Raw genomic sequence first — 22410 nt, forward strand, 5'->3', positions numbered from 1 at the left:
TGACACACGAAACTAAAAATATTAATCGATGTCGAAGTTTGGCCAATGTTGACAGAATTTGAGGATAAACACTCACGGCTGGTGTGTGTGGAGGGGCTGCGAGTATTTCGGTATTTTCTCACAGTTCTTCAGGTATTTTGGGCCTTAATTTCACTGGTTTATAACTCCATTTACTATCAGTTATTTTCGGTGTGGAAGAGACAAATAGGTATCAGTGGGGTTGAAATACTGAGCGTGAGTTGCGCTAGTTGAGTATATTGTGAACCAGTATGTTGCATGATGCTGCATCATGTGAGGGGCTGTTTCAACAAAAGAACCACCTGGCTTTTCAGTACCAGTTTAACAGTGAACCTTTTCCAAAAACTCAGGTCTTTCCCCATAATGTCTTGCCTACGTTACATAAGTTACCACCACGCGTGTCATTCACAGTCTATCCTTCCGTTTTTGTTTTTTTTCCTCCAACCATTTTATCAGGCTTCATTCATCCCTTGGACAAACCATCACAGGATCTTTATCATTATCGTCCAAATTTCTCCCCTCAGACCTGTTTATAATCTGACTTACATTTGCTTGAACAGAATTAGACTTCTCTTGTGGTTGTCTCCCTGCTGTAGTTCTTTCACCTTAATTTAGCCCAGATTTTTGTCATTTATCAGTGTGTTGCACATAGCTCAGTGGGAGATAGCGACAATAGTGCGACTCTAAAAGTGCGGTTTTAATTTCCACAGCACACTGTCATATTCTAGTGAAACCCTTTTGTTATGGCTCAGCATTCAAGATGGAGAGACAGTAATTTCAGGCCAAGTTAAAGTAAAAGGGGTATAGTTCCTCTCACTCTGGTTGTGCAGTCTTCTCACCTATGGATTTTTTATTTTATTTATTTTTTTGTGTTGCACATACTCTATTATGTGTTATATAACATCTCTGCCAGGCAGAGTAAGATTCAAAAGATGTCATTGGCAATATTGGGTTTTTGTAAGCCAGTTTCTGTCTACCCCCACAGGTTAGAATGGATCGACTTCTGCGGCTTGGAGGGGGTTTGCCGACTCTTGGACAAGGACCACCTCCCAACGATGCACCTGTCCCAGATACTGCCGAACAGGTGAGAGGTAGAGGTGATTAATGGGGGAGAGAGAGACTGAGTAATGAATAATGGAAATAGATAGATAGATACTGGTTGATATAATGAATAGAGAGAGAGAGGTTGCCAAACATGTAATCCATAACCCCCCCTTTTTTTGTAGTTAACTTTTGTCAAGTGTAATACTAGTAGATTTGTGTGTGTGTGTGTGTGTGTGTGTGTGTGTGTGTGTGTGTGTGTTTCCTGCCTGCTCCAGTTGCTCCATTCATATTTTATTTTTGTCCTTGTTCTCCTGTTTGTATGAGAATTTCTGTAAAGTGTAATGAGCATTATATTGTAGTTTCAGATATTTTTGCTGTGTTTCAGTTGCTCTCCATATCTTATCATCATACCTGGTTCATTTCTTAGGTTTTTTGTATACTGTATGTAGTTTTTTTTTGTTCATTGTCCACTTGATCTGTGTTTTGTCTTCCAGTTGGTATTTATCTGTTTGTATATCTATCTGTCATTTCGCCATTCATCCATCAGTTAGTCTGTTAATTACTCAGTCTATCCTCCTACATGCATACAATAATACTTACATACCCAGTCCCTCCCTCCATCCATCCCCCTATCCATCCCTCCATCCATCCATCCATCCATCCTTCCTTCCTTCCTTCCATCCATCCATCCATCCATCCTTCCATCCATCCATCCATGCATACATCCATCAGTCCCTCCATCCATCCATCAGTCCCTCCCTCCATCCATCCACCCATCTATCTATGCTTGTGTCAGTCTTCTACCATGTTATTACTGTAATTCTGTTCCTTTTCTGTGCAGGTGTACATCTCCTCACTGGCACTGCTGAAGATGCTCAAACACGGGCGTGCTGGTGTGCCGATGGAGGTGATGGGGCTCATGCTGGGCGAGTTTGTGGACGATTACACTGTCAGGGTTATTGATGTATTTGCCATGCCTCAGAGCGGCACAGTAAGTCAGAAGTGAACAGCGTTGCCATTACAGTAGGAGATTGAACAGTATATCTAAGGCCTACAAGACTGACTTTTACATGTGTTTTAATAGATGTTTGATTTCGGATTCCATAACAGGATGAAGGAGTTTATGTCGTAAAGTGAAAGAGCCGTGCTGTAGATTTCTGTACTCATTATAAAAACAGAACTCTAGGTAATTGTTGCCATGGAGATGACAGCTATTTCCTCCGCCTACATGTGCCACCATGGACAGCAAACATTCTTTTCCAAGTTACAGTACACATATATACAGCACCATAGCTTGACTTTTCAGGTATATTTCCATTATCATTTTTTTCAATTAGCAAGTAGACATAGTTCATTGATACCAGTACACTGTGCTGTGTTTACTTATGTATATATCAAAGAGATACAAGGTAGGGCAGTGGATGTTGGAGTGGCCCTGGTGAGAGAGGGCAGTGTTTGGAAACTCCCTGTACTATTGTTTGTAGATGATACCGTACTGTGTTGTTAAGTGAAGATGAAGAGGAGCTGCAAGACTTGGTGGATGAGTTTGGGAGGGTGTGTAAGAAACGGAATATAAAGGTGAATGTAGGGAAGAGTAAAGCTATGGTCGTTGAGAGAGGTGAAGTCAGTGAATGTACAGCGAGGTTGAATTGTGAGGAAATGGAAAATCTATCTATCTATCTATTGCCAGACGCCTCAATCCCGTTTGGGGTGGCCACAAACAAATCGCCTCCAAGTCGCCCTGTCCCCCGCCATTTCACTGCCCTGCTCCCAACTCACACCCCCCTCTCTCATATACCTCTCCACCCCATCCCTCCATCTCATCCTCGGCCTCCCCCTCCCTCTTCCCCCCTCCACCTCACTCACATACACTCTCTTCGTCAGTCTTTCACCCTCCATCCTCTCCACATGGCCAAACCACCTCAGTGTGTTCCTCATAACGCTTCCTATCGCATCCACATCCACACCACAACGCTCCTTTATATCTTCATTCATCAGCCTGTCTCTCCATGTGACTCCACAGGCTCCTCTTAAATAACTCATTTCCACTGCTCTCACTCTTGACTTGTGTCCTTCCAACAATGTCCAAGCTTCACTTCCGTACGTTAGAGTTGGTATCACAGTACTTTCATGTAGTAATTTTTTCACTTCCATGCTCACTTCCCTGTTTCTTATCACTGCTTTCAAAGAACCAGCAGCCTTTCTTCCCTGCTGTACCCTTTCAAGCACTTCACCCTCCAAACCTCCATCCTTACTCATCACACTACCCAAGTACTTAAACGTACTCACATTTTCCAATTCCTCACCATCCAACCTCGCTGTACATTCACTAACTTCACCTCTCTCAAAGAAAATGTGAGTACATTTAAGTACTTGGGTAGTGTGATGAGTAAGGATGGAAGTTTGGAGGGTGAAGTGCTCGAAAGGGTACTACAAGGAAGAAAGGTTGCTGGTTCCTTGAGGGCAGTGATAAGAAACAGGGAAGTGAAAAAGTTACTACATGATAGTATTGTGATACCAACTCTGACCTGTGGATGTGAAGCTTGGACGTTGTTGGAAGGACACAAGTCAAGAGTGAGAGCAGTAGAAATGAGTTATTTGAGAGGAGCCTGTGGAGTCACATGGAGAGACAGACTGACAAATGAGGATGTGAAGGAGCATTGTGGTGTGGATGTGATTGGAAACATTTGGAGAAACACACTGAGGTGGAAGGGAAGAGGTTGTGTAGATCAGATATTCATTCTTAGATCTTTAGTGGAAAAGTTTCTAGAGAAGGGAAAGAAGTATGCGGCTTTCATGGATTTGGAGAAAGCATATGACAGGGTGGATAGACAAGGATTTTGGAAAGTATTAAGAATATATGGAGTAGATGGGAAGTTGTTGAATACTGTGAAGAGTATGTATGATGGTGCGAAGGCTGCAGTGCGTGTGGATGGTGAACTGAGTGAATTTTTCTCTTTGAAGGTTGTGTTGAAACAGGGATGTGTCATGTCTCCATGGTTGTTCAATCTGTACATGGATGGGGTAATAAAAGAGGTACAAGGTAGGGTAGTGGATGTTGGAGTGGCCATGGTGAGAGAGGGTAGTGTTTGGAAACTCCCTGTACTGTTGTTTGCAGATGATACTGTGTTGTTGAGTGAAGACGAAGGAGAGCTGCAAGGCTTGGTGGATGAGTTTGGGAGAGTAAGAAACGGAATCTAAAGGTGAATGCAGGGAAGAGTAAAGTGATGGTCTTTGAGAGAGGTGAAGTCAGTGAATGTACAGCGAGGTTGGATGGTGAGGGGTTGGAAAATGTGAGTACGTTTAAGTATTTGGGTAGTGTGATGAGTAAGGATGGAGGTTTGGAGGGTGAAGTGCTTAAAAGGGTACAGCAGGGAAGAAAGGTTGCTGGTACCTTGAGGGCAGTGATAAGAAGCAGGGAAGTGAGCATGGAAGTGAAAAAGTTACTACATGACAGTATTGTGATACCAACTCTAACGTAGGGAAGTGAAACTTGAACATTGCTGGAAGGACACAAGTCAAGAGTGAGAGCAGTCTTATTTAAGAGGAGCCTGTGGAGTCACGTGGAGAGACTGGCTGACAAATGAGGATATAAAGGAGTGTTGTGGTGTGGATGTGGATGTGATAGGAAGCGTTAGGAGGAATACACCGAGGTGATTTGGCCATGTGGAGAGGATGGAGGGTGAAAGACTGACGAAGAGAGTGTATGTGATTGAGGTGGAGGGGGGAAGAGGGAGGGGGAGGCCGAGGATGAGATGGAGGGATGGGGTGGAGAGGTATATGAGAGAGGGGGGTGTGAGTTGGGAGTGGGGCAGTGAAATGGCGGGGGACAGGTTGACGTGGAGGCGATTTGTTTGTGGCCATCCTGAACGGGATTTAGGCGTCTGGCAATAGATAGATAGGTAGACACGGAGGTGGTCTGGCCATGTGGAGAGGATGGAGAGTGAGAGACTGGTGAGGAGAGTGTATGTGAGTGAGATGGAGGGGAAGAGAGAGAGGGGAAGGCCTAGGATGAGATGGAGGGATGAAGTGGAGAGGTATATGAGAGAGGGGGGTGTGAATTGGGAGTAGGGCAGTGAAATGGCAGGGGACAAGGTGATGTGGAGGCGATTTGTTTGTGGCCACCCTGTAAAAGGATTAATGCGTCTGGCAATAGATACTGTAGATAGATAGATCAAAGAGGAAAAGTTGAAACATCACCTTTGATACATTTCTTCATCTTACCAAGAGTAGCTAATGAATATAGAGTACCGGTAATACAACTCCCTTCAGGTGCATTGTCTTTATGCTTTTCATTCTGCTACACCAGTTCCCCTTACTGCCTTATGCACTGTACCCACCTCCGTCTGTCTTCCAGTGTTGCCCACAGTCCCACTCTAAGACTTTTTTGCACTGTTTTCCAAAGCATAAAAAGAAAAAATGTTGCTACTGACTGTATCCCTAAGCAATTAAAAATAAAAGAAAAAAATCATACTATCGTATGTTATCTACAGCATATACAATCTTACAGGGTGTGTCGGTTGAGGCGGTAGACCCGGTATTCCAGGCGAAGATGTTGGATATGTTGAAGCAAGTGGGTCGTCCAGAGATGGTGGTGGGCTGGTACCACTCCCACCCGGGCTTTGGCTGCTGGCTCTCAGGCGTGGACATCAACACACAACAGAGCTTCGAGGCGTTGTCAGAGCGCGCCGTCGCTGTTGTTGTCGACCCTATACAGTCCGTCAAAGGTATGTTATGTTAAAAAACTGACCTGCAGCATTTGATCATCGGGTATGGATAGAGGGAAGTAAAGTAACAGATTCACCGATGTCTGCATACAGAAAGAGCCTTGAACATGTCACTCTTGTTGAATCCCATCATCATCATCATCATCATGCAGCGAGGTAAGGATCAGTAGAAAAAAAAATGATAGAATGAGATACTAACCAAAGTTTGCCCAGTTTAATGGTTATCAGACATTTCTATAAAGGTTTAAGTAGCTGCATTGGTGAGTTATAATTGTCTGGTAATTGATAAATAAATTGATGTGTAGTCCATTTCACTGGCCATTCCGTTGGTAGTTGTCCTGCATTTGTCTTTTTCTTTTCCTGTGTTTGGTTCATGGGTCTACCAAGCCAGATGATGATGATTTTTGTGGATCCTGCTTAACTGATTCATCTCTCTTTAGTATGGGGACATCATCATCATCCGGACCTCCTTTCCCACCGTAGGGCAGGGTGAGGAGTAGCAATGTTCAGACAGCCCAAATTTGCCCAATCCAATGGGCCACGATTCCAATCACTCATCTTTCAAAGCCCCCGGAATCATCCTAGCTCTACCAGATACGCCAGAAACATTCACCACGTTCTGTAGCTTCACATAAACATATCCAATAGAACATCTTTTGTGTTTTACTAAGTTTTGGGAAGACATTTTGTAATGTTTGGGTTAAATGGAGGTCACTTTTAGTCCCTGTACCCCAGGTTATCTTATTAAACATGAATAAAACAGCGTCCAGCAGTTGTTGGGAAGTAATTAGCTGGTTTTGCCACTTGGTTTGACTTCCAAGTCCATAGAAAACATCAGCTGTACCCTGACCAACTCCAGTATAGGGACAGATAACATGGCTTCAATTTTGTTATGTAAATCAGTGAAGTGGTGGAAAAAGTAAAATAAACAGGACAGTTTTATACTGAAGAGGATGGTTGTGAGAAATGATGTCAAACCTGTTGGAAGGGGGGGGGAGACAAACTTAGTGCTTCTGTTTTCTTCACAGGCAAGGTTGTGATCGATGCTTTCCGTCTCATAAACCCCAACATGATGGTCCTCGGACAGGAGCCTAGACAAACCACTTCCAACCTGGGACATCTTCAGAAACCATCCATTCAGGTGTGCTGCATCACGTGTAGAGTCTGTCTTGCTTATATGTATAGATGAAACATTGCTTTAAGTGACAGACAACTATAACCCTTTGACTGTTGGGTTTTCTCTCATCTGGACAAAATTGTATGGTGTTAAAGTAAATTCCTAGCTTTACCATTAGCAGAGAAAGAGTTGCTTCAGTGCTTGAGACACCCTATATAATTTGGAGATCATTCCAGGAAACAAGAAAGTAGTACTGCAAAAAGGCCTTCCAATCTACTGCATCAAAGTAACACAGATGTTGCTCTTTGGTAGGGTCCATAGGCCTTATTGGAACAAGAGGGTGGGTTACAGTACTAAAATAAGGCTGTGAGTGGAGGAGCCCAGTATAGGGAAAAAACAAAGAAAGATTGACAGTGTAAGGAGAAGGATTAGTTGTAAGGTGAAGGTGAAGTATCATGGAAATCTCTCTGGGGCTGTCAGGGATATGAGTAGGATGCTGTGCAGACTGTTCAACTCATATGTTACTAAGGATAGAAGAAATGTAGGATTGTTTACTCAGGTTGGTCAGAAAATGAGAGGAAAATCATAGGTGAGGGTCTTAATTTTGCAAGTTTAAAACAAAAAAAGAAAAGGAAAGAATATGCTCAACTTAATGCTTTTCGTTTTTCAGGCCCTGATTCACGGATTGAACAGACATTACTACTCTATCCCTATCAAATACCGAATGAATGAAAGGTGAGTATTAGGTTGATTTTAGAATGTATGGTATATTGTAGATCTTATAAGCATTATTGTCATCAGTATTGTTAGTTAGTATTATAGTCAGGAAATTACCTATAAGGTTTGATGAGACTACATTGCTGAAAAGTTGAACCATCCAAGATGTACAGCAATTCAGTTAAGGCCTTGGTTATGTTTCACTAGGTTTTAAACACTTTGGACAAAACTGGGAAGATAATTGTTTACCTGACTCTTCCATCATCATCCCAGCCTTATTCCCAAAATTATTTGTGGGTGTGTAGGATTCAGGAACATAAAGAGGACACACATAATTGGGAGAACTGTCAACAACTGTAGGTGATATGGGCTGTATATTTATTCACCTGTACTGTACATCAAGTCCTCATTGTTATCACCACCACCACCACTTTCCCACCTTTAACTGGGGTGAGGCAGGGTCCACAAAACAAGGAAAAAGAATAAAGTGGGAGAACTATCAGCAGCATGCCCATTGCCCAACCCAGAGTCTTTCACATGTCGTTCAAGCTCCTGGAATCCTGGCTTCACCTCAGGTCTAACCATCTGCATGTTGGATGGATGCTTTTCATTGTCAAATCATTTGACATAAACCTATCAGATAGAGTCCTCTTATAATTACTATGTATCTGTCCATCACCTGGCACTTTAATCCCATAAGGGGTGGCCACAAATAAATCGCCTCCACATCACCCAGTCCCCTGCCGTTTGGCTGCTTTTCCTCCAGCTATCATCCCTGTCTTACATACCTCTCCACTCCATCCCCTCATCTCATCCATGGTCTCCCCCTCCACCTCACTCACATACACTCATTATCAGTCTCATTCTCCATCCAGTCTGCATGGCTAAACCATCTCAAAGTATCTCTTAACACTTTCAGTTGCGTCCACATTAACACCACAACAGTCCTTTACCTCCTCATTTGTTTGTCTGTCTCTCTATAACTTAAAATGTAAAGATAAAGTTGTATGGTAATATAATGAATTGCTTGTAGTGGATGTATTTTTATACTTGCATTTTCTTTTCAGGGAACAACAGATGCTTTTGAATTTGCATAAGAAGTCTTGGATGGAAGGCCTGACCCTACAGAACTACAACGAGCACAGCAGCCTCAATGAAGATACCGTCAAAGAGATTCTTAATTTGGCTAAAGCGTATAATAAGGTAGGTCTGATTTAACGTAATTAATCCTTTCCATGTGATGTCTTGTATGCTTGCAACTTAAACCATTTCCATAATCCATTCATTACATTGAAGTAATTTATTTGTAACATGATATCTCTGTTTCATTCTCTTCTTTTCCACTGTCATTCGTTTTCTTTCTTCTCCCCCTCTCTCCTCTCCCCTTCCCGTCTCTTCTCATTTCTTTTACTTTTTGCATCATCCTATTCCTTTCCCAGAGTCAGAGAATTTCAATAAGTCCATTCAGTACATTGCAATAATTCATCAGTAATTTGATGTCTTTACTCCATTTTCTTCTGTACCGCTGTTGTCCCGTAAAGTATTTTCCTCCCCTCTCTCTCCTGTTCCCCTCTCTTCTTGTGTTTCTATCATTTTGCATCATCTGTTGATTCCTTCCCCAGAGTCTGGAAGAGGAAGAGAAAATGACACCCGAACAGCTTGCCATCAAAAATGTGGGCAAGCTTGACCCTAAACGGCATCTGGAGGACAAGGTGGAGATCCTGATGACCTCGAACATTGTACAGTGTCTGGGTGCCATGTTGGATACGGTTATCTTCAAATAAGCTGTGTTATTATAGTCGGTTTGTTTTTTATCTGACAGAGACCCCTAACTCATTTCCACAGTTTATGGCCAGGTGTAATGAGACTGGGGGATGAATTTGACTCGTAACCAAGGAGATTTATTCCTACCTAACAACTAAAGCAGAATTTCACACAACCACAACATAGTATTAAAATTTAGTGACCCAGTTCCTTCAGATGAAAACAAACCAGCTATAGTCCGTAATAGTGTCAGGTCATATATTTTTTTGGCTTACGAGGCTTCCTGGCATCTCTTCCTTCCCTGTTAATTTCTGCGAATGGGATTGTAATATTTTCTTGTATTTTTTTTTACTGAGCCAAGAATTTTAAGTGTTTGAGTGGTGAGTGTGTGGATGTGTGGCCCATTTTCACTCAGTCTTCATTGATCTGCTTTTGCATTTTCCTTTTCTTGTTTATGAGTCCTGTCCTTTTCATTTACTAGTGTGAAGCGGGAAGATGATTACCTGGTATATTTTATGCAACTATTTCAATAATAAAAGATATAAAAATCATACAAGACGGTATTACATTGTAATTTGCAGAGTATATCACTAGGAAGAGGTGCAAGGGAGCATCATAAACTGAGAGAATGCGGCCTTTAGTAAGATCTTTTGCTGCCGGTGGTTCAGTGGAATAACAACAACTGAATATTTAAAATGCATGACAAGGAAAAAAATACTTGTGCCAGAATATCATATACAGTGATGGAATGACCGGGGGTGGGATTCTCAAAGGTATCTATAATGGATTTCCTGGTGTATCAGATTAGTTTTTGCAGGACGGTCAACAATATGAGAATTTTTCCATTGTGCTTTCTTTCATTAAAAACAATTCCTGGTTACAAAGAAAACTTGTAGCTGTTATCTGTTTTGGATGGAAGGACAAAGAAAGAAAACAGTAGAAACTTTACATATCCCAGTTTCACTTGCAGAAGCAGATCATGATTATGGCAGGGAATCTACCATAAACATGTTTGAGAACCCCATCTCAATAGTAAGCCAGTGGTACGAGAAAGGATTATATTTTTATGACCAGAGTACTACCATCAGTAGGGGTGATTTCGGGCTGTAGTCCAGCATTTACACAGAAGCACATCTAAATTAGTTAAAATATTTTTTACCTACCTTCCAGATTCTCTAGTGTTAGCAAGGGAAGCTAATATATATATGCCATCTGTTATCAGTAGCATAATTTTCAATAAATTATATGAAGTACAGTGGCTGTTATGTACTGTACCTTTCAGTTTACGAAGCTGGAGTTTGACATCTGGGCTGTTTATTATGCTCTGTTAATGGTTGTGGATGTTACAGGAAGCGTTAGGAGAAAAACACTGAGGTGGTTTGGCCATGTGGAGAGTGAGAGACTAATGAGGAGAGTGTATGTGAGTGAGCTGGAGGAAGGGAGTGGGAGGCCAAGGATGAGATGGAGGGATGGAATAGAGAGGTATATGAGAGAGGGGGGGTGTAAGCTGTGAGCATGGCAGTGAAATGGTGGTGGACAGGGCAACATGGTGGTGATTTGTTTGTGGCCACCCCTTATGTGATTAAGGCATCTGGTAATAGATGGGACTTTACCTTGGTGTAAAATTACCATCCCTCCATCTTGACTACTGAGCAGTAAGAAAATACAGTAACACTAATATGATGCTAGTCATAGAGAAATTATATGGAAAGTTCACTTAAAATGTAATAACAACAAAGATTGTTGGCCATGTATTATTTCCTGTCAACTTTTGTTCAACATACAGTACAGTCCCAGTTAACTGGGTGGCTTGGGGAATTTACCTTCCCGGTTACAGATTTTTCCCGTATTTCTGATTTTCAAGTCAAATCTATACAAAGGCTATCACAGCAGTAAATACAGTTCAGGTACTCACCAGTCACATTAGGGGTTACACTAAGAGATTCCGCCTGAAAAACTGCCTTGTAAACACACACCATGGTCATAACGGACGTGCGTGCAATGTCTAGCAATTTGCAGTACTGCAAATTGCACCAGTCCATCGTTTACCGAATTACTGTATTCATTATATGTACTGTACTCATAAAAATTGAAAAATAAAATAAAGAAATAAAAGCTTGAACATTTATTAGTGAACTGATGATGTGTTAAGACTGCACTGGAGAATTATCACAACACCTGTGCCCCCACGGTAGTTTTGTTTACATTCTGACCCCAACTGTTCTTCTTCCCCACCTGACCTCCATCACTCCACCCCTCACCCGCCACTCAGCTGTTTTGCAGAAAATAAAATAAATGATGTACGTATGAAATGCAGGCATATTATTTATTTATTTTTCTTCCAACAAAGTAAGCTTTCATTCCTATTAACATTTATATTCAGCCATTAGTGTTTTATAATGTTCGCCTTTTTCAAGTCTGTTGCATATGTCCAGCTTCTGTTTCAAGGTAAGCACGATACGCTTACGTTTAGTTTGCACTTTAGGCATTTTGGAGTGTACAAATTACCGTCTATCAGAGGAACACAATAGCAAGAGAGCTTGTTTACTGTCTGGTGGCAAAATGCAGACTGGTGATTTTTGGAGGGTGTGGAGGATGACTGAATTCAAGTAGGGGAAAGAGGGGGAGAGGAGGGGTGGTTAAGAGGATTTGCTAGGGATTTACATTAGCCGGAAATGCCTTCACCTCGCTTTGTCTGACTTCACCCAGCCTCGCGTGACACGATCAAACGGCGGTTTGGCGGTCCATTCAAATTGGCGCACAGTTATAACTTACTGACATTTTTACCAGCCCTTGAATTTTCCCGTTTTTCTGAGTATTCCGTTTGTCTGGATACCGGATAGTTGGGATTGTACTGTACATAAGAACTACAAAAGTAAGGTAGTTTTGTCTAAGACACTGAATAAGATGAAAATAGGTAAATCTGCTGGTGTGGTAGGTGAAATGCTGAAGGCATCTGAGAATGTAAGAGTTTGGTTACTGACTGCTTTTAAAAATGAATCCATCCATCCAGCCATCATCCAATCTTTTGTTGCCCCATAAGAAGCGTAGAAGCCTGGGGCTAGGCAAGTTGGTCCTGACATTTAAGATAAAAGTGACCAGCCTCACTCATCCCTGAGTGGCATAACATGAGCAGTAAACCCCAACCACCCCTTGGATATAAACCTTCACCGGCTCAATCCGACTGGAACGTGGCAATTACCCACTAAACCACCAGGTGCTGTAAATTGGTTATATGGTTACCACCCAGCAGAGTAAATAGTATCCTGATGTACAGGAAACATAGTACCTTGTGGAGTTCACAAGGAGAAGGGTGATGCTCTTGATTAGGGTATCTGTATGAGCCTGAAACTGCAAGATCACATAATGGAAGTCAGATGGAAAGCTTTGAGATGTATGACTGGGGAGAGTGAATATTGCTGAGATGAGTTTTGTTGAATGCCTAGCAGACGAGTGTGAATGATCAGAGTAGAGCATCAAGAGTTAGACCTACGAAGACCTGGGATGAGGCCCTACAAAATTACCTCAGGACTAGGAGATGGAGCAAAAGATACTGCCACAGAACATCTAGCATATACAGTGACCATCATGTGAACAAGGCTGTCATATGCAAACAGGTACAAGGCCCTTCAAATTGGAACTATTATTACTATCTATCTATCTATTGCCAGACGCCTCAATCCCGTTTGGGGTGGCCACAAACAAATCACCTCTACGTCGCCCTGTCCCCCGCCATTTCACTGCCCTGCTCCCAACTCACACACCCCTCTCTCATATACCTCTCCACCCCATCCCTCCATCTCATCCTCGGCCTCCCCCTCCCTCTTCCCCACTCCACCTCACTCACATACACTCTCTTCGTCAGCTACTCACCCTCTATCCTCTCCACATGGCCAAACCACCTCAGTGTGTTCCTCATAATGCTTCCTATCACATCCACATCCACACCACAACGCTCCTTTATATCCTCATTCGTCAGCCTGTCTCTCCATGTTACTCCACAGGCTCCTCTTAAATAACTCATTTCCACTGCTCTCACTCTTGACTTGTGTCCTTCCAACAACGTCCAAGCTTCACTTCCCTAAGTTAGAGTTGGTATCACAATACTGTCATGTAGTAACTTTTCAAACTCCATGCTCACTTCCCTGTTTCTTATCACTGCTTTCAAAGAACCAGCAACTATTATTACACAGTACGTATAGTTTGGAGGCAGAGTGTCATGTCTGTATGAGTTAGTCTCTCCACACTCCACAAGTGTCCTGCAGCATCATGATCAAGTCCCCTAACAACACAAAGGCCTAATCCCATGTTTTTCCTTTGCATACTGGGTCTATTCCTTCCATGCTCAGATCCTTCACTTCTGTGACATATATTATCATTTGTTCATGCTATCTTCACACTTTTATTAATTTTTGAAGTTATTTTTACAATTTGAGTGGTTCAGTACAGCCTTCAGTAACCCAATCACTACTACGCAGATCTAATGAGTAAAATACTCTGGTAGTAACAAGAGTAAATTATTGAAGGATCCATTGTACTGGATTTTTTTTTTTTTTTTTTTTTTTTTTTTTTTTTAAGTAGAGGATGCTACTCATTTTTTTAATTTACTTATTTCTGCTACTTCCAGATAATATTATTCAAGTTAGGATGGACTGCTAATACTGAAGGGATTAGTGAAGGCTCTTTCTTACTGCTCCCTATCAGTATACCTGTACATGCACCTGGGCAATGCAAGCATAAACTAAAAAAATAAACAAAGACATACACTAAAAATACAAAGAGGACATGGTAGTAAAGATCTTAATTATTTTCACAATTCTCTCCACACATCCACACCATCTTTGTCTACCGGTATGCATCACCACTACATTCCATTTATTTTCATATGACGAAGATCTGTAACCTCTTTCAGCTCAGTTGATGGCCAGGGGGGCGCGGCAGCACAGTGGTAGCGCGCCGGACTCGTAATCGGGGGATTGCAAGTTCGAGCCTCGCCCGGGCTGCCGTGCCGGGAGGGGTAGCTCCCTCCTGTAACCCTAGCGGGGCTATATAGTCCAATACAGGGCTTAGCTCGGGGGAACTCCATTTCTCCCCATTTCAGTTGATGGCCAGGTGTAATCACTGGAAAATGACTATACTGATTTTATACAAATTTGGCTTAAAATTACCATCTCTCCATCCTGAAATCTGAACTGTGAAAAGATTAACATTTGAATGTGGTGGTAGTCACAAAAAGTGTTATGGAAAGGATGTAGGGCCATAGCAATGTCTTTTTCTACCAGTGACCTATGTGAAACAAACTGGAAAAGGATGAAAATCTGGGCCAAGTTAGAGTAAAAACACTATCATAACCAAGGAGACTCATTTCTGCCACATAACTAAGGCTCACTGACTTTTCTGCAACCACAACTCAGTATTAAAATCTTGGGAGTGGCCCGGTTTCCTCTGATGAAAGCAAATCAACTAAAAAACATTAAACATAGGTACCTGGTTAATAAAACTACACACTGAGATCACATTAATATTTTTTCTCGACGGAAAGATTTAGGATTAAGGTAGTCACGAGCAATAGCACCATCAGTACACAAGCAACGGGAAGATCGGAACACCAGTAAAAAATAAGAAGAGTGTAACTTCCATGACTCTTTGGCTGGTATTCTCATTTGGTAAGAAAGCACCCTAACATCTCTTCCTTAGCTGTTTATTTTCTGATGTGGCTGGCTGATAACTGATTTGTGTGTTACTTATTCTGAGTATGGTGATATTGGAAGGATTAACAAGTCCTCCTTAGCTTTTTATTTTTGGATATGAGTGGTTAATATCCTTTCGTACGTTATTTATGCAGAGTATGACAATATTGGAGGGATTTAGGTGACAATGATGACAAGAGTGAGGTGCAATAAGTAAAATAAATTGCTTAGGAAGAGGTGTTTGGGAGCTTCCTTAACCAAAGAAGATTCTGGTCCATGACTCTTTAATCCCTCCAGTCTGATGCTGTACAGGATGGTCCATATGAAACACTCCTCCTCCACTCCACTGGGCAGTTTCTTGTGTTGCAGGGATAGGTCAGTCAGCAGTTTCAATGTCTACTTTGAATCAGTAATTTTCTTCTCCTCACATCAGCAGACTGAGCCATCCCCATAACACATAAAACATCACCAGGTGACTTTTTAGTGAAGTGCTATTCATGGATTATCCTGTGTTTTTCCTTATGTTCTTGCCATCTACAGACAGTTCTATGAAGCTTAGGAAAGATTTTTCAAACTAAAGACGTTACATTTTGCCTTAAGTATTTTCTCTGTAATACTGAGCTCTTTCCTAAGCTGAATAACATAGTCAAATGATAGTCTGTAAATAGTCTATTGAAACTGTAAATATTATTAATAATAAAAACAACTAACTGAAGGGGTTAATATTAAAAAATGATGTGTCTGGAATTTACATGACAATGCCAATTTCTGCTGGGCACTGGAGGCTGTCCTCCACATCTTCCTTACCACATTATTATAGTACAGTAATTCAGCATACAGCAGCATTATCAGTATTTCAGCATATTGCATCATTATCACTATTTCAGCACATGGCAGACTAATATTCTCTTGTAGGTTATTTTTTCGTAATCAAAGTCCATATTAAAAACCTAAATTAAAAATAATAATAATAATGCAATAAAAAGCAAAACAAATACAAGTACAGTAGTTCTCTTTATTTTTATATATACACAAAATATCAATGTTTAAAAAAATACAAATAACATACAAGAGAACTTTCTGTATCAAGGTCTAATAAACTGCACATAAAGCAGTGCCAGACAGCCTCCTATGCCCGTAAGAATTCTCAACACCTCTGGGGCATTAAACACATCAAGAATTTTTCCAACAAAAGTTTGAATTCCTAACAGTTTGTAAGCCTAGATACGTGAAGTTTAGGTTACTTTTGTGCATATTGACCCCTTTGTATGCTATGACTCAATTTATGCCACAAAAAGAATTTCCTGATGTCGTTCAAGTGATGTGAATCATGTCATAAAAAATACCTCTCGTACTGGCACCTAGACACAATATGCACCATAATAATACCTGCTAAAAAAGTAACATTTTGACACAAATCACATCAAAGAACCTGAAAATATATTGGAAGGAAAAATGTCACTCAGCTGCCCATCTGGTCTCCCCCCACCAGATCGTCCTATACTATCATGGCTGCTAATTTCTCTACCTCCCCTTGTGAGTGGCAATTGGAGGACAAGGTTGGAGAAAGGCCGGGAATACACACACTACTGAATCCCCATTGTCCATTAGCTTCCACTTATATCAACCTTATTTTTCACTTCCCTCTCACCATGGAGATAAAGAAATTAGTAACCATGACAGTACAGAACACCCTACACTGAAGCATATAGTTGTGCTTGAGTTAAACTACTTCCAATTGTGTTTACATATGTTCCAGCTCAGTTTTTAGTAGTATGTATCCTTGGCTAAATAAAAATAGCTATATCCAATCCTATATTATCCATTCTGAAGTGTAGGGACCCAAGACTGGAGATATGCAGTCCACAACATTTAAAAGTAGGTGACCAGCCCTCCCTGATGGCACTACATAAACAATAAATAAAAACTCTCTGCAGTTCACAGTGATGTACCCACAACAAATGACCTGAATTCCTTCCAATGCCTTAAACTACTACACCACCAGGCATCTTGTTTACAATGTCTGCTCATTTTGTTTTAAATTCAAATTCCTGAGGGGAAAACACTAAACAAATATAGTAAACCCTGTGTTTAAGGAAGCTCCCTAACACCTCTTCCTAACAGATTGACTTTGCTTATTACACCTTGCCATCCTCCTCTGTGTTACTTAAATCCTTCCAGTATCACCAAACTCTGCATGAATAACATACAAAGGGATATTAGCCAGCTATATCCAAAAATAAATCAGTAAGGAGGAGGTGTTAGGGAGCTTATAAGATTCAAAAAGACATCAGTCAGCTATATCCAAAAATAAATCAGTATGGTAGAGGTGTTAGAGGGATTTTTTTTAACTAAAGGGAATACGAGCCTAAAAGTTAAGTAGAACAGGCTTAAGTGAAGAGTCTCTGTAGCTGCCAACACACAAGCATCCTCCACATCCACGGCTCTTAACCAGTACTATAAGCTCACCACATAAGGCATGTTGAGAATGAGGGAGAGTGGAGCGACTAAACCACTGAGCCTCCGGATATCCTTTTCATATTATCCACCTTCGGACGATTATATTCAGCTTTGGATACATTTTCTGGAACCGAAGGGGTTTTGATAATGACTTAATACACCCCTTAAATATGAGGGGCTGCATAAAATAGCCTAACAGAAACAGGAATAAACTAAGAAAGGCATCTCCTAGATTCAAAGGGCTAAACTGCAAGGCCTGCTGAGTACTGGAGATACCTATGTGAAGATGAGTTGAGTATTCAGTACAGTATTTGAAGTCTTCTCTGTCAGAACACCATAAATGCAAATATTTGTTTAAATGGCAAAAAGTGTGGTTAAATTTGTCAAATTGGAAATTCTCAAAGGTCAACCTTGTTAATTTTTCCATATCTTTGCACCTCCACAAAGCCTTACAAAGAAAAGTTTGAGAATCACATTCATATATTTTACCTTTTCACTGACTTTTTTTTTTTTTTTTCCTATTGAACCTTTTAGGATACAGGGGATTTCTCAAAGTGAAGGAATTTTCATCAAAGAAAATATATTACCCCCTCATTACATGTGCATATATATTATTTCAGTCTTAGTAACCTGGCGATTTTATTCAGCTCAGGGCACTTCATACTGATGGGATAAACTTTTTTCCAACACAGATTTTATGTTTATGAATGAAGGAATGAATGTAAGGGTTTGTTACGGCTATATCTAACCCATCCAGCTCAATCACTCTAGCCCTTACTGATTAAAATTGTCAGATGGCAAGACTGAGTTTAAAAAAGAAAGAAAGAAAAAAATAATCTTGAGGCTCAGAGGGTCAAGGCAAGAGTAGCCACATGCCTAAGAGTGGGTGGCACAATGATAGCACTAAACACCAACCACCCCTCAGAATTAAACCCTCGTGAAGCACATCCAGTTGGAGCACCTTGACCCACTACACCACCAGGCACCCATCTGTTAGCTATATACCCCTTCAATACACAGTGGGACAATTTTCAGCTCTTATTTAAACTATCAAAGGTGGTCTTATCCAGCTGGGAGTTAATAGGAGAAAGACTAATAATTAATAAGAGAAAGACTGAGATTCCTGATGAACTGCCTTGATATTCCTGTGTCTGGCTATTTGTATTTGTGCTGTTAATAAGAATGTACATGATAGTGAAATGTGGATAAGATTACACATGTACAAGATAGTGAAATGTGGATACAATTACACAGGGGTACAAATCACAAGATGCTTCTCTTTACACACACACATAGGCACACATGCAGACAACATCGATGCAAAACATGAAGAGTGTTAAGGAATGTAATATCACAAGACACTGAGTGGTACTCTCATGGGGGAGGCTCCACAGCGTTCCTTCCTTACCATTTGCATCCTGGATATTAAGCACTACAACTCTCGGATGTCCCACCATGGTTATATGAATTTGTCTGCCATTAGCCAAAACAATTAAATGAATCAATAATAATAATAAAAGTAATAATAATAATAATAATAATAATAAAGCAGTAATAATAATAATAATAATAAAACATTAATCCATCCATCCATCCAACATCTAATCCTACGTTGCCCCATGAGGAGCGTAGGAGCCCGTGGCTATGCAAGTTGGTCCTGACATTTAAGATGAGAAGGACCAGCCTCACTCATCCCTGAGTGGCATTACATGAGCAATAAACCCCAACCATCCCTTGGATATAAACCTTCACCGGCTCAATCCGATTGGAGCGCCTTAATTACCCACTAAACCACCAGGTGCCTAAACAGTAATAATAATAATAATAATAACAGCAGTAATACAGTAATACCTGTAATAATAACAGACAATAATAATAAAAAGTAAATTTGTAACATGGCTTAAATGGTTTTCCCCTTGCAGCCAAGGCACCTTGAGCTACCAACAAATTATTTCACTCAGCTTAAGAAGTAAACTCGGTAAATTAAAGGTTAGGAACAAACTCTACAAATCTCCCTGCCAAGACATCTACTCTAAGCCGGATAAAAATGTCTGGGGATAAAACGAGATGAATAATGTACTGTAAAAATGAATATCAAATGTATAATAGGCAAAATGTAGAAGGATGAGGAGCCAGGGAGTCTCCAAAACCCCATCAGAATAAAACCCCGAGAAAATATCACAAGTTATCCTCATCCTAACCTGATATCCCAGTATGTCACCAGGCTGGGTAGGACACACAAATAGAGTAGGTAATACAGAGTAGGAATACAGTACTATCAACAAAGCAGCTAGCAAAATGGGCCGCACATCCATTCACTATCAGTAAAGCCTTTGAACTTCTACCATATACAAGACACTACTGTGCGAGAGACTTTGGCTATATGGTGTGTTATAGGGAAGGTCTGTTCGAGGTTAGTGTTATTCTGATCCACCCTAACCCTTCATCTCATTAACACTCTCGGGACTGTTTAGTGACATGTGGAGGATGCACAGGAAGGCTACTGGGCCTCAGGGAAAGGGTTGTTAAGGCCTATGCCCTGAGTCAGATGCATTAAAAAAAAAAAATAATACAGCAATAATAATAATAATAATAACTGAAGGATTATCACAACTTACAGAATGGTACTTCAACACAATGTACCTTGATGTGCTGCCTGTCTGCCTTGATCTATCATTATCAATCAGGAACCTAAGTGAGACAAAAAAAAGGCACCAATATCTAAATTATATCAACCTCAAACTTCTCAATAAAACCAGGAAAATGCCACTCTGTAATTTCCAAACCTGCGGCAAAAGTCTGCATAAATAAAAATAAAACCCCATCTGGCATAAAAACATCTCACTGGCACGTCCAATCCTGAGTATTAATGAATAGAGTGGGTAGGATACAGGATAAGGAAAGCACAGAGGCAGAATGAACTAGAATACCCTACTAATAAACCTGCCTTGTATCAACCTGGATAAATTACCCAAACAGGTCCAAAGCAGTAAAAATTTAAGAGAGAGACAGTAAAACTCTCAACAATAACAATCTCTGCCTTTATCACACATCTTAAACCTACCACACAATCCTCTACATCAAGTTCTCATATGTTCATTTACAATATCATAACTCCTATACAACTTACTGTACTGTATACCGAGATTCTTTACCATATTTAACTTGGCCCAGATTTTCGTCCTTTTGTGGCTTATTTCACATAGTTCACAGGCAGAAAAAGGTAATGGTATAGCTCTACACCCATTCCATTGCACTTCTTTATGTCTAGCCCAATATTTGAGTAGCAATATACTGCTACAACTCACCATTCACGATGGAGAGATGCCAATATTGGACCAAGTTTCAGTAAAAGCAGTATAGTAAACCAGTTTTAAAGGTAGCAATGGAACTTCAGTAGATAATTTTTTTCTGTAATTTACCAAGAACTTTAAAAAAAAAAAAAAAAAAAAAAAAAAAAAAAAAAAAGACACTGAGTTTGACTTTCGATAGGCCGCAAAGATCTCAACTACACTGAAAGCTTGCTCACATCACTTCAGCTTTTACCAAACGTAGCGAGGTTTTACTGTGGTTTAAAATTTTCTACTGCCTGGACTACTCTTGAGTGGAAAGCATCATCAAAGGATCGGGATACACAAACGCACTTACAATCAGTCCCTGTCGTAACTCAGGTTTTGATTTTCAGGAGGGACAAGATGGCTGTCGAATCTTCCTCTCCATCCTGTTCTAACTTCATAAAAAAATCTTAAGTTACATGAAAATTACAACAGGAAGATCAAGGAAAAGGATGCAAAATCTTCCCCTTGACTACTACTTCCTGTGAAATATCAAAGTTACGATGGGGAACTGACTGAAAATAAGTCCAAGAATCCCATCCCTGAATACAGTATTTTAGCAGTGAATGGATGAATATGGGACTGTGATTCATCTAAGAGGGATGCCTTTGTGTGGTGGCATTGATTATAACTGGGCAGTGGAGCTGCCTGGTTATACAAAGGTACTTCAGCTCCCTCCCTATTCCCCCTAAAAGAGGACAGTGGTCTGCAGGAGAGGGGTATCTTCAGCCTGCAGTCCACTGGGTTCACATTATGATGAGCTTGGGGTTGCAGCTACTACTACTGCTACTTACTATTACTACTACAGCTGTTGCTGCTACTACTACTGCACTATCATTACTACTAATGTACTACTACTGCTACTACAAAAGGGAATTTGAACTGCCTATGCAGCTGAGAATGGCTGAGCTGTAAGTGGGATGAGTTTCATGACTTGTGATTGGCTAGCAATGATGCAATCTCAAACACTGCCAGATGGTCGATAATATTTATGTGTAAACATTTTGCTTTTGTGTTCCTGGGGAAAAAAATACTCAACTGTTTATCAAAAACATGAAGAATATCTTTAATCAATGTGGTAGGTGGGGGCACTCACCATCCACTCACTTGATGTAGTGCTGCTCTCGGGTGTCTGCCCTTTCCTCTCCTCCATCCTTCTTTCCATCCAAACTCTTCTGTCTTTCTTTCCTTCATTCTTTCATCTTTCTTCTGCCTGCGGGTGACTTTACACTCCCTCTTGTGTCTTTCTTTCCTTCATTCTTCCCTCTTCCTGCTGCCTGTGGGTGACTCTACACTGAGTGACAAGCCAAATGGTTTCCTGTACACCAGGAAACCATTTGCTATGCTGGGTGGTAACCATATAACCAAATTTTGGCTCCTGGTGGTTTAGTGGGTAATAAAGGTGCTCCAATCGGATTGAGCCAGTGAAGGTTTATATCCAAGGGGTGGGTGGGGTTTATTGCTCACGTAATACCACTCAGGGATGAGTGAGGCTGGTCACTCTCATCTTAAATGCCAGGACCAACTTTCCTAGCACC

The 22410-nt window shown here is 40.8% G+C and overlaps 1 protein-coding gene across 2 annotated transcripts; it reads left to right on the forward strand.

Annotated features, from left to right (window-relative positions):
• The first annotated feature begins 65 nt into the window (after positions 1 to 65).
• On the forward strand, positions 66 to 11401 carry Rpn11 (regulatory particle non-ATPase 11). 2 transcript variants are annotated; one of them, XM_080267221.1, is made up of 8 exons: positions 66 to 132; positions 1004 to 1102; positions 1904 to 2053; positions 5573 to 5789; positions 6818 to 6930; positions 7577 to 7641; positions 8691 to 8826; positions 9246 to 11401. In XM_080267221.1, exons 2-8 carry the CDS (start codon positions 1010 to 1012, stop codon positions 9405 to 9407), a joined length of 936 nt encoding a protein of 311 aa, XP_080123347.1. In that variant the 5' UTR covers positions 66 to 132; positions 1004 to 1009; the 3' UTR covers positions 9408 to 11401. The 2 variants fall into 2 exon arrangements, with proteins under 2 accessions (XP_080123347.1, XP_080123348.1); XM_080267222.1 differs by having other exon boundaries at positions 91 to 110.
• Positions 11402 to 22410: the final 11009 nt, after the last annotated feature.

Source organism: Coenobita brevimanus, chromosome 23 (genome assembly GCF_032717465.1).
Source record: "Coenobita brevimanus isolate Jiangsu-jjx chromosome 23, ASM3271746v2, whole genome shotgun sequence".
Lineage (NCBI taxonomy): Eukaryota > Metazoa > Arthropoda > Malacostraca > Decapoda > Coenobitidae > Coenobita > Coenobita brevimanus.